General features: G+C 43.2%; 1 protein-coding gene across 2 annotated transcripts; it reads right to left on the reverse strand.

Moving 5' to 3' along the window:
- Positions 1 to 1,822: 1,822 nt before the first annotated feature.
- Positions 1,823 to 11,484, reverse strand: LOC108411548 (C-type lectin domain family 4 member M-like). 2 transcript variants are annotated; one of them, XM_037532604.1, is made up of 6 exons: positions 11,149 to 11,484; positions 7,119 to 7,230; positions 6,760 to 6,992; positions 2,968 to 3,110; positions 2,678 to 2,784; positions 1,823 to 2,576 (listed from the first exon to the last, which is right to left on the reverse strand). In XM_037532604.1, the coding sequence occupies exons 1-6, from the start codon at positions 11,366 to 11,368 to the stop codon at positions 2,414 to 2,416; spliced, it is 978 nt and encodes a 325-aa protein (XP_037388501.1). In that variant the 5' UTR covers positions 11,369 to 11,484; the 3' UTR covers positions 1,823 to 2,413. The 2 variants fall into 2 exon arrangements, with proteins under 2 accessions (XP_037388501.1, XP_037388500.1); XM_037532603.1 differs by having other exon boundaries at positions 6,760 to 7,230.
- Between the last annotated feature and the right edge of the window lie 1,090 nt (positions 11,485 to 12,574).

The following is a 12,574-nucleotide window of genomic DNA, read 5'->3' on the forward strand; positions in this document are numbered from 1 at the left end:
AACTGCTGTTCGGTGCATAAGCACAGACAACAGTCAGGACCCGTTCCCCAACACGAAGGCGTAGGGAAGTTACCCTCTCGTCCACCGGGGAAAACCCCAACATACAGGCGCCGAGTCGAGGGGCTATGAGAAAGCCCACACCTGCCCGTCGCCTCTCACCATGGGCAACTCCAGAAAAGAAAAAAGTCCAGCCCCTCTCAAGGAGATTGGACCCAGAGCCCAAGCTGTGTGTTGAGGTGAGCCCGACTATATCTAGCCGGTATCTCTCAAACTCGCGCACCAACTCAGGCTCCTTTCCCGCCAGTGAGGTAACGTTCCAAGTTCCAAAAGCCAGTTTCAGCAACCGAGGATCAGAACGCCAAGGCCCACGCCTTCGGACACTGCCCGATCCACAATGCACCGAACCCCTACTACTGCCCCTCCCATTGGTGGTGGGCACCATGAGTTAATACCCGGCCACCAGACGCTCGCTGGCGAGCCCCTCCCCCAGGCCTGGCTCCAGGGTGGGGCCCCGGTAACCCTGATCCAGGCAGGGTACACAAGTCCTCCTTTCTTGTTCTTGTCCTCATAGGGGTGGTTATGGATCACACTTTGTCTAGAAGTGTTTCAATATGCAGTAAATATTTTGCTATCCAGATAATCCAGAGGAGCTCAAGGTGCCTGGAATCCTGATACTTTCTACTCAGTGGTCAGTCCTGTGCCGTCTTCCCATTTCTAATTTCTGTAATATGCAACTTGCATCAGACTAAAGGTTCTAAAGGTGAAGTTTAGTTTAGTAACCAGTTGATTCTGCCACCAGAGAACATTAGACTCAGAGGACCGAGTCTCACTGTTCATTCTGTGAGCAACAGACTCATGAGTACATTATTTCTTAGAGATCTGAATGTTATAACAATGATTTTACCTGACAGGACCTGCAGAATTTCACATTAAACGCTTCTTTTCTCCAGAATCTCACCACAATCTTCATTCCCTTGGTTATTTGGTTCTCCATCCATCCAGTACCTGAATCGGTCTAAGCATTTTCATTGGGATTCAAGTCAGGAGAGAGTGCCATGCAAACACCTTCCCCTTATTTTTCAGTAATCAGCATTGAGTTATTTTCATTTTATGTTACAGAGATGCAGTTTCTTGGTAGACAGGGCTAATTTCTCCTCTAATACAAGCTGGTACATTACATAATCCTGTCCTGGTTTATATATCCTGGCATATTGCTTCATTCAGATTTCCTAAAGTAGGTGTGGAAAGTGCTTTTTCCCATTTATATCTTACCTTTGATGACTTTAAATATGAAAGTAAGCAGTTCACAGATCATAACCGACAGGGAAGATGCATTTTTTTTTCTTCTTTTTTTCTTTTTACACACAGCTGACATTTTACACTTGGATTAGGAAAAGGCATCCTCTGTCAAGTATCAGATCTTGCTTTAACTGATTCCATTTGGCACATCCTTTCAATATATGGAGCTTCATATTCATAGATATTTATAGATATTTTCTTATTACTGGCCACAGGGACCTTTTATTGGCTTGGGCAAATGGGATACAGGCCATAAAACCAATGGGATCAGCATGTTGTGTGCTTGTGTTCTCGCATGTTTGTCATTCCAAGGTATCTGGTCAAGACTTTATTATCATATTATTAAATGAATAGAACTGCACGCACGCATGAGCCGCTGAAACGAAACATATTAATGTGCTGTTTCATCTGATGAATGTTTTATTCATCTGAATGACTTTGTTTCAAAATGATACATGATGGTGATGACTGGACAACTGAACACCACAAAATATCAGTCATTTTAAAATGAAAACATCGCCACTAACACATTCATGATTTATTGCCATGTATGTTAGATGAGCTCTTAGCTTTATTAATTGTATTGGACATGGACAATTTATCACACAGCTGCATGTTTAGCATTCACATGAACTTTATGCAGTGAAGTTATTCTGATTAAAAAACTGTAAGATGTACAAAAAAGATGTTTGTTTCATGCGTTTTCATACTTTTAAAAGTAAATAAAGTCTGAAAACATTAAAGAGAAAACTACCCAGAAACCTCCACAACTAAATTTAATAGCAAAATATTCAGTATTTAATGTATCCACCTTTTCCTTTAATACAACTTACATTCCGTTCAGGAGACTCACTTTCAGCTTTTCTTAGAAGTCTGCAAGGACATTTTCCCACACCTCCACAGTTCAGTCTTAGAAGTTGGTTGAACCTCCCCTCCCCATATCATTTTGAGGCTAATGGTTTCAGTATGACCCAACTCCAAAATTATGAATTAAATTACAATTATTTGTGAATTAAATACAAATGAGCTGTTATTCACTGACCTGGTGACCATTCAGATAAATATTCCCTTACAGATCCAAACAAACTGCTGATATTCACTGATTTGTTGTCATTTATTCTAACACCCCTGAGTTAAAAATACTTTTCTCACAAATCCAAACAATCCGGTCATTACAGGGATAGTCAGCCCAGTTCTTTACAGGATCAGACCCCTCGCCAGTTACGACACAGTCCTCATCTCCTGCATTACTGTTGGGTTCACTATGTCCCCAGAACCTGAAAGAGAGAATCAGAGAATCCACTGTTTTTATCAGAGCAGTGAGGAGTGACAGCCATTAACTACACCATCAACAGAGTTCAGCTCAGTGGTCTCTTACGTGGTGGTCAGTGCTGAGCCGTCCACCCATTTCCAGACCCCCTCTTTCTCACTGTCAGTCAGACCAATCCAAGCTCTCTTTCCTCGTCTCAATATTTCAGTGAAGTTCTGTTAACAACCAGATGTAAATTCTCAGTAACAGAGAGGAAAATTAATTCAGTTTGTGATTGTGTGCTCTCTCTCTCTCTCTCTCTCTCTCTCTCTCTCAGTGTAAAATGATCAAACTGTAAGTCGCTCTGGATAAGAGTGTCTGCCAAATGCCATAAATGTAAATGTCTCCCTCTCTCTCACCTGTTCTTCTCTGTCGTTTATGATCACCAGGTCTGCTCCTCTTCCTTTGCAGTCCTGTCTGCTCTCACTCCAGCTCTTCCCTCCAGTAGAGATGAAGTACATACTGGTCTTGAAAAATGTCCAGCCCTGCTGCATGGCCTTCTCTATGAATTGAACACACAAACAAACACAGACACTTATTCTACACTTTAATGCCACAGTTATTTTCTTCTTTCACGTGTGAGTGACTGTGAGTGAGTGATTACTGTACTGGTCATTTTGACATATACCAATATGACAACTGAGAGATTCGACCTGTCTGATAATGTTTATGTACGTCTGCTGATGCTGATGTGGCCGTAACTCACCATTTAGGGCAATTTGACTACGCCACTCCCTGATTAGTGAGGGGGGGGGAGACCCCAAATACAGAATTGGACCCAACAATATATCCCACAATCCAAACTTTACTCTTACTTTAGTGATCCCACACAGTATCAAACTAAAGGACACAGTTCCATGGAGTATGATGCAAATGAAGGATCAACCCATCAAAGGAGTACAGAACCGTTCTGTGAGTTTATTTTATTAGTTCCACGTTGAAGGTAAAAAGTTAAAAATTTGAACAACAATAGTTCCTCACCATAAAAAGCCATTTCCAATCAATAGTAAGATTACTGCTAAACAATCTTCAAGCAGGAGGAATGTACCCACTGCGACCGATCTCCAGCAACAAAATCCTCTCAGTATGACCAGATCACCCCAACTTCACTCACAAAAATACATAGTAACCAAAATAAATCAAGACATCTGCAAAAAACCCCCGAAAGTTTTCCCCAAAAAATTAATTATACACACAAAACAAAAAAAGGAACCCCACATCAAAACTTAAAAGACACAAAACACTACTGAGGTGAATTTGAATTACACAGATATATCACACTAAGGCCACCCTCTCAGAGAAGAAGGGGGAGCAACCTAACTAATATTTAGCTTGGCTGCTGGCCATATTTAATATATATATAATATTTATAATATAATAATTAATATATAATATTTAGGCCCCTCACCCCTTAACAGGTCTTTCCGCTGATAGTAGGAAGTAATACATCAGATCACACTGGGTTATATAATAACAGACATCCCAGCTTGCAAAAATTAATTTCAGGGAGACACTTCTCCCAACACCCCAGGCCACTGCAAAAAAACAACAACAACAAAAAAAAACAATACATCTTATGCAACAAACATAACTTTACTTTAAGCTCCACAAACTTACAGAACTTCTTTTTAAAGCAAAGGCTTCAACATTAACCCCCCTAACTTTCTACATCACAATTCTGAAATCAGTATTACAAACTGTACAGCGGGCAAGACTGGCATTGTTCTTTACTTTGACCAGACATGGATATATTTTAGAGTCAGAGGTAAAATGAGTTTTATATTTCTTCTTTTTGGAAGGCCCTGCATCCGCTTTCCCTCCCTCCGCCATGATGCTCCTTCTGTCACTGAACGCATCCCGTCCAGGAGGGAAAAACACTGCCCGCCCACACTAAGAACTGATTGGCTGACTCACAGACTCTTTGGAGAGAACAGGCCAATCAGAACCCTCTGTTTTGCATGCGCTTCATGAATATGCACACAAGGGGAGCACCGCTCTCTCCCTCTCCCCCTCCTTCCCACACGCGATTGGGGGGGAAAGTCTGTGTCGCCTGCGCGCGCGTTTGTGTTCACTCTTGGGCCACTACTTCTGGATCAGGGAGATTTTATCTGACTTCCGGGCATCAGGGAGACACTATTGATATGCGGGAGACTCCCGTGACTTCCGGGAGACTTGGTATGTCTGTAATAATAAGGAACCAACTACAGCGTTAAGATCAGGTTGTACCCCTATAGCACCCTAGAACAGTATAGAAGGCAATATAGCCGAGAGTACAGCTAAAAGATCAGGAATTAAGGGCCTAAAATGAATTTAACGGACCCTATAAACCCAGTATAGGACAGTGGCTCCGCCGCCCGGCACAACCGCAGTACTGGCCCCCTTATTGCGTTCCACCAGCTCTTAAACGCCCTCCGGACTCACTTATCGCCGCTATACCACCGTCACCAAAGTCTATTTACCAACCACTCGCTTAAACTGCAAAGCAGGGCTATACTTCTCCAAACTAGCCCATGAAACTCGCTACTTGTTGCCACCTGCGTCCAACCAAAACCCAACGAGACCAAACGATATTTTAGCGGAGTATCGCGGGACTGAAATAGTCCGCCAAGACGGCCGCCCCCACAACCTAGCTTCAACATAAAAGTCCCCCCATACTCTACTGAACTCTATATACCAACCCGCAGCTATGGCTGCCTCCAGGAATGGCTTTCAAAATAAAAGTTCTACCCGTAGCCCTACCGGCTACACTGACACCAATACATAAACATGTATAACATGTAGAAACTGGGGCTAAAGCTGACTGTATTAGCAATAAAACTTAAATGTGGATCAATATAACATTTACAATTTCATTTCATTTATAAGACATTATCTGTCAGTACTGATATGATTCCAGTATCACTGTCCATCCCTCATTATGTTCCCTTGTTGTGTTAAGAACTCCTTTATTTATTCGCTGTGGAAATGTAGCTGTTTCCATATTAGATGCAGTGCTTTTGTTCATTAATGCTTTCAGAAGATGTCACACAGTATTAGCACTTCTGAATTTGTGACAAAGTGTGGTACTTAATAAATCTATATTACAGTCACAGTTAAAGGCTTTCAAAACTGATTCCACTTATTATATAATGATCAAACCTTCACAAAGCTAAATCACATCAACTGGACTGAGGCAACTGATCGTACAGAGCTTCAACCCTCCACTACTGAGGGTGAAGAGCATAACTCCATGAAATGTCCATGTAAAGTACTATTGAAAAGCCAAAGACCGCCTTTCATACATGTAATTTCCAGTAAAGTAAAAAGATGTCAATTTTTCATGGTCATAAAAAAAGCTAACATATATTTAACACCAAAGAGACCAACACTAAGTAAAGTGTAATAATATGGGCAGTAATATGGTTACCACAGTATTTCAAAATGATGATGGACTTCCAGTTTTGACGGTGTGACTTCACTCTCTCTCTCACACGAGTTTTATACCTACACTGGTGTCAGCAGAGCGCCAGTTAGTTGGACTCTAACTTCTACTGTGGTGTGTGGCACATTTGGCCTGTTAGCTAAGCTGCTAGTATAGCTAACATGCTACAGATCCCAATTTTTGTCTTTCCGTCCGTCCAACACCGGGTGCTCTGTTTCAATCCCTGAGACCTGAATATAAACCTGTGTTGGCGCTTTAGTTGAAGCTGAACTGAACCTGTTCTGTGGTGAGCAGAGCTGTTATTGTGCTAGCTAAGCTAATGCTAATTAGGTCTTCTAGTTAGCAGCACAGGTTAACGTTTCTTTAGATCGATGGTTTGACATTTATTTAATGGTGGATTGGAAATTCTGTTCACAGTGACTGTGAGTTGAACGTTTTGCTTATTTTGAAATAATGCAGGATAAGTAAATTATACTGCCTGCAGCTCAAAAGTCACAGAAACATTTTTATGCCCCTTATGATGCTTTCACGCTTGTCCTTAATGGCCATTTTGACTAGAAATGGAAAAAAGAGTGAAAGGGTGTTTTCTCACTTTTGCACAGTACTGTATAGACACATAAACCACATGATGATTTAAATGGGGTGATATGGGGTAATTTGCTTACAAATGTAGCCGCTTATTTAGTTGCTTCAAAAGGACCATCTTCAACCTTTGAGATGATCTGCTCACCCAAATTAAAGAATTTCTGAAGACAATCTCCCGGATTCTGAAGCTGACGAACCACAGAGGCGTAACTGGTCTGTAGCTGGTCTCTCTCTGCAGTCAGCTTGGTGTAACTGGTCTGTAGCTGGTCTCTCTCTGCAGTCAGCTTGGTGTAACTGGTCTGTTGCTGGTCTCTTTCTGCAGTCAGCTTGGTGTAATTGGTCTGTAGCTGGTCTCTCTCTGCAGTCAGCTTGGTGTAACTGGTCTGTAGCTGGTCTCTCTCTGCAGTCAGCTTGGTGTAACTGGTCTGTTGCTGGTCTCTTTCTGCAGTCAGCTTGGTGTAATTGGTCTGTAGCTGGTCTCTCTCTGCAGTCAGCTTGGTGTAACTGGTCTGTAGCTGGTCTCTCTCTGTGGTGAACTTGATCCACAGCACTATGACGCCAGCCAGTAGGAGAACACACAGCAGCCCCAGACACACTGCAGCCAGTCTGTAGCATCCTGAAAACAGTACCAGTGAGTGGAGACAATGTACACACATAATTTCTTCTGGCTTTGTTTAATTATGAAACATGAATGAAACTTCTCTATTCATAAAGAATAATGAAAAAAGGTATTCAATCTCTCTTTTATGTCAGTGTATATCTAGATTACTAAGTTACCCCTCAGCACTGCATCATATCTACACAACTTGCTTTTTAGTTGTTTAGTAGTTTTATCATGCTTCACTTAGTAGTTGTACAATTACAGACTATAGTTCATCTGGTTTCCTTTGTTATCCCACCTTTACCCCATTAATAACTGGTCAGGACCCCCTACAGGACCACCACAGAGCAGATGGATCGTTCTCAGCACTGCAGTGACACTGACGTAGTGGTGGTGGGGTAATGTGTGTTGTACTAGTATGAGTGGATCAGACACAGCAGTGCTGCTCATACCAGCACGACACACACACACTAACACACCACCACCACGTCAGTGTTACTGCAGTGCTGAGAATGATCAAGGCTTGATTATTGTAGAACCCCTAAATGCCATTAGCTGGTCCATTAGTGTGTCAGGGAGCTACAGTGAGTGAGCCACACTGAGAGAGGCTCCCATTCTCACGTCATACACTTCTGTTTTCAAAGCCTCAGATTGCCATCAGTTATCAGCTGAATAGCTCCCTCTTGTGGTTGTTCAGAGCTACTTCCATTCATGCAGATTTCCTTAGTCTGCACTCATGTGAGATGAAACCATGACTATATATGGTGATGAGTTTTCAGCCCTCTTTCGGTCTGGTTTATTTTTGTTTGCTGTGCACCTTGCTACATATTAAAAGGGGAACTCCACCAGTTTTTTTCCAAATTTCTGTGTAAAACAATCGTTACGATCACAATCTTTTGTTTCAGATTTCACTCTGTTACCATTAACAGCACTTCATATTAAAACCTCTCTCAGTTACTTTTTTAACAGTTGAATTGCGCAGGAGAAATTTTCTCTTTAATAGTCGTCTTTTACTTCTTAGAGTGTAAAGAGACGCTATTCATTTAGTAACTTCCTCTTTTCACTGATTTTCTGTTTCTTAACTTAAAGTCCACATTTGTTTACTGCACTGCCTATCTGGGATTGAGTGAACTGACTTGTGTGTTCTAGAGAGCAAACTGCTCTATACAGGATCACCTCTGTGTGATACAGTACAGTGCAAGATACACCATCATATTAATCACATTAAGATCCCTCAGTATGAGAAACCTTCAATAAAAAAGATAATTCTATTGGTTACTCATTAAAGCTGGTTAACAAGACATTTTAATGTGGGCTTATAAGCACTATTTGTCATGGTGAAACAGGGTGAAGTGAAAAATCCAGTAAAGATTTAAACTGTGAGAGGTTTTGTCGTCTTTCTCAGCATTTTAATGTGTATTTTCTCTGCAGTTACTGCAGCTGAGTTCCTTTTGTTCCTCCTGGTCTTCTGCGTTCCTCTGGCATCGTTCACTTTAAGGTCCTCATATTACATTAAGGCCCATTGCTATCTAAATTTCTGGAATTTTCATACTGATCCTCCCTCATTTTCAAGCTGCTGTGACTGATATTAACTGTAACGACTCTGAAAACTGTAAATGTGACTCTGCGTGAGCTGCATGCCAGTTTAAAGCTGCTGCAGTTCCTGTGCTGAACCGTGATAGTAAACCACCTTTTCTAAATAAAGAAGATTGTGGTAGATAATGATGCCAGCCATAGATGTGAGACTGTGAGGGTGTCTGAGGTGTGTTAGTCACATGATTTGTGCTGTTCCTATAGTTTTGGAGCCGTATTTCACCCTTTTGTTAATGTCCTCACACAGTCATTATTGGATGTTCTACTCCACTGTGGTTAAGATGGGTCAATAGTAAACCATTCAGCACAGTTATTGAGCTCCCTTCTTCTTCTTTTGGCTGCTCCCTTTAGGGGTCGCCACAGTGGATTATCTGCCTCCATCTTGCCTTATCCATTGCCTCCTCTACTTTCACACCAACCATCTCCATGTCCACCTTCACTACATCCATAAACCTTCTCTGAGGTCTACCTCTTCTCCTTCTACCCGGCAGCTCCATCTCCAACATTCTTTGCCCAATATATCCACTATTCCTCCTCAACACATGTCCAAACCATCTCAACCTGGCCTCTCTGGCTTTATCTCCAAACTGCTCCACCTTCACTGTCCCTCTGATCTGCTCATTTCTAATCTTGTCCATCCTTGTCACTCCCAACGAAAATCTCAACATCTTCATCTCCGCCACCTCCAGCTCAGCCTTCTGTCTTTTAGACAGAGCCACAGTCTCCAAACCATACATCATAGCAGGACGCACTACTGTCTTGTAAACCTTCCCTTTCACTCTTGCTGCTATCCTTCTGTCACACATCAGTGACACCCGTCTCCACCCACTCCATCCTGCCTGCACCCTCTTCTTCACCTCTTTTCTACACTGTCCATTGCTCTGGATGGTTGACCCAAGATATTTGAAGTCATCCACCTTTACGACCTCTACTCCTTGCATCTTCACCTTTCCACCTGCCTCCCTCTCATTCACACACATGTATTCCGTCTTGTCTCTACTGACCTTCATTCCTCTCCTCTCCAGTGCAAACCTCCACCTCTCCAGTGCAAACCACCTGCTCTCTACTCTCACCACAGATTACAATGTCATCTGCAAACATCATGGTCCATGGAGCCTCCTGCCTGACCTCATCTGTCAACCTGTCCATCACCATTGCAAACAAGGGGCTCAGAGCTGATCCCTGATGTAGCCCTACCTTCACCTTGAAAGTTGAAGTTACTGAGCTCCCTACAATCCAAAATAAGAAAAAGTTGGGACAGTATGAAAAATGCAAATAAAAAAGAAAGAAGTGATTGCTAAAGTTTTTGTTGGCTTGTATTTCACTACACACAAGATATTTCATGTTTTATAACTACGCTAACATCCATTCCTGCCATTTAGGCCTACAATACATTCCAACCAAAGTTGGAAGAGGGGCAATTTAGGGCTATTTCACTGTGGGCTCAGGACAATGATCCAAAGCACAACTCAAAATCGACACAAAAAAGGAATACTAACCACGGTATCAGGGTTTTGCCATGGCCCAGTCCCCTGAACTAAACTCCTTTAAAACCTCTTAAGCATTATAGGAGAAGATTCAGAGCTGTTTTTGTTGAACAGGCAGGCCGCACAAAGTATTAAATAAAGGGAGCACATGTGTGGCACACATATATTACCGGGTGCCAGAAGTTGTGGAGGGCACTGAATATACACTCACCGGCCACTTTATTAGGTACAGTAAAGTTTACTTTTGCTAGTAAAGGGTTGGACCCCCTTTTGCCTTCAGAACTGGTTTAATTCTTCCTGGCACACTTTCAACAAGGTGTTGGAAACGTTCCTCAGAGATTTTGGTTGGTTATTTGAGTTCCTGTTGTCTTTCTATCATCTCAAACCAGTCTACCCATTCTCCTCTGACCTCTCACAAGGCATTTTCGTCCACAGAACTGCCGCTCACTGGATATTCTCTCTTTTTCAGACCGTTCTCTGTAAACCCTAGAGATGGTTGTGCGTGAAAATCCCAGTAGATCAGCAGTTTCTGAAATACTCAAACCAGCCCGTCTGGCACCAAGAACCACTGATGCTCGGTCTGCACTTCAGCAAGTTGTCTTGACCACCTCTACATGCCTAAATGCACTGAGTTGTGGCCATGTGATTGGCTGACTAGCTATTTGTGTTAACAAGCAATTGAACAAGTGAAGTGTACCTAATAAAGTGGCCGGTGGGTGTACTTCTACTTGTTTTATCTGCATAGCGACAAACTCAGCTGCATGTGGCTGTTTCAGAATGTCTTGCAAAGAAGATAAAACTTTTTATTAGTAATAATGGGTAAGTAAAAACCCCATTAAAGACTCAAACTTACCTTTGAACTGAGGGTCTGCTGCATGTGAGCGAGAGGTTTTGCCCACTTGCTCAGCATTTATAATGCATGCGGTTCTGGAGGTTCCTTTGTTGTTGGTTTTATGTCTTTCTTCATCTTCATTGGCATAAATGTCTTCATATGAGTGTCCACTGCTGTCTGAATTCCTTCTGTTGTCTGCAGTAAATCCTGAATTTGCATAAGTATCCTGAATCATTTCCATTCTACTCTGACAGACTGGAGCAGAACTAATAAGTCTAATAAGTTAGAACTGATGAATTTGCTTGTGCGACTCGTCAGTAAGTCACTGCAGAGTCTCTGTGCTCATCTGTAAGTGTTAATGGTCTAAATTAAGGAGATTGTGTTAGATAGTGAGGCTGACCACATATATGAGACTGTGATGGTCACATGGTACAAGTGTGAAAGCAACTTCCCTCTTTTTTTTTTTTCTTTTTTTTGCCTGTCTTGTCTGGCAGATTTGCAATCAGAATTCTGGTCAGACTGCATTACTGTGCCAAACAAATTTACTTTTCCAAAATGAGCACTATAGATTATAGGCTCATCTTGTCAGTGTTTCTTTCTTTCTTTCTTTCTTTATTTTTTAATTATTTAATTTCATTTTGTTTATACATTTGTGATATTTTTATGGCTGCAAATGTGTTATCATCATGCCAGACTTGACAGGACAGGAGAATCTGTAAAGAAGGGAGAGGAGAGATAAGGGGGGGGAGAAAGTAAAAAAGGGAAATAACAAAAGGGCAGAAAGAACACAGCACAAATGACTCGGCGATGGTTCACCAACAGCTGCTCCTGAAAGAAGAGAAGAAAGTGTACCTGAGACATACAACTGACTAGCTGGCTCATGAGGCACCGCGTTTCACTGCCCCCCCGCTTGAGGCAGTTTCACTGCCACCCCACGTTGCCACCGCGCCCAAGCCCAGACCACCACCCCGCCCAAGCCCAGACCCCCACCACGCCCAAGCCCAGACCCCCACCACAGAGAGCAGCCCGCCCAGCAACACTAACCACACAACACCACATGCCCATGCGAACGCGGACGTCCACACACCCACACATCCCCCCCCCGCACACACCCACACACAGTGGTCACCGCCCCACCCCTGCCACCCAGGCACCCCAGAACCCCAAGGCACAGACCCGATGTCCCACGGCATCGGGCCCCGGGTCCCGCCACCAGCCCCGGAGGGGAGGCCAGCTACCCCACCCAGGGCCCGCACCCGCCCTCCACGCGCCCTCCACGCGCCTTCCACGCGCCCCCGGCCCCACACCCCGAGGCAAAAAGGCAGCACCCCCCGAGCCCCCACCGACCCACCACCAACCAGGGCAAGCACACAGACACCCCAGGTCTGCAGCCGAGGCCCCCCAGCTTACTCAGGAAGTTACCGACACAAGCAGTCCTCCCAGAGTC

Source organism: Pygocentrus nattereri, chromosome 22 (genome assembly GCF_015220715.1).
Source record: "Pygocentrus nattereri isolate fPygNat1 chromosome 22, fPygNat1.pri, whole genome shotgun sequence".
NCBI classification, from domain to species: Eukaryota; Metazoa; Chordata; class Actinopteri; order Characiformes; family Serrasalmidae; genus Pygocentrus; species Pygocentrus nattereri.

What these genes read in the sequence shown, in the direction of transcription:
- LOC108411548 (XM_037532603.1), bottom strand. Translation starts at nt 11,368, where the DNA reads ATGGAAATGATTCAGGATACTTATGCAAATTCAGGATTTACTGCAGAC. An exon ending in AGCAGACCCTCAGTTCAAAG is followed by an intron (nt 7,231 to 11,148) that starts GTAAGTTTGAGT and finishes TACTGTTTTCAG; the next exon opens with GATGCTACAGACTGGCTGCA. An exon ending in TAAACGACAGAGAAGAACAG is followed by an intron (nt 2,785 to 2,967) that starts GTGAGAGAGAGG and finishes GGTTGTTAACAG; the next exon opens with AACTTCACTGAAATATTGAG.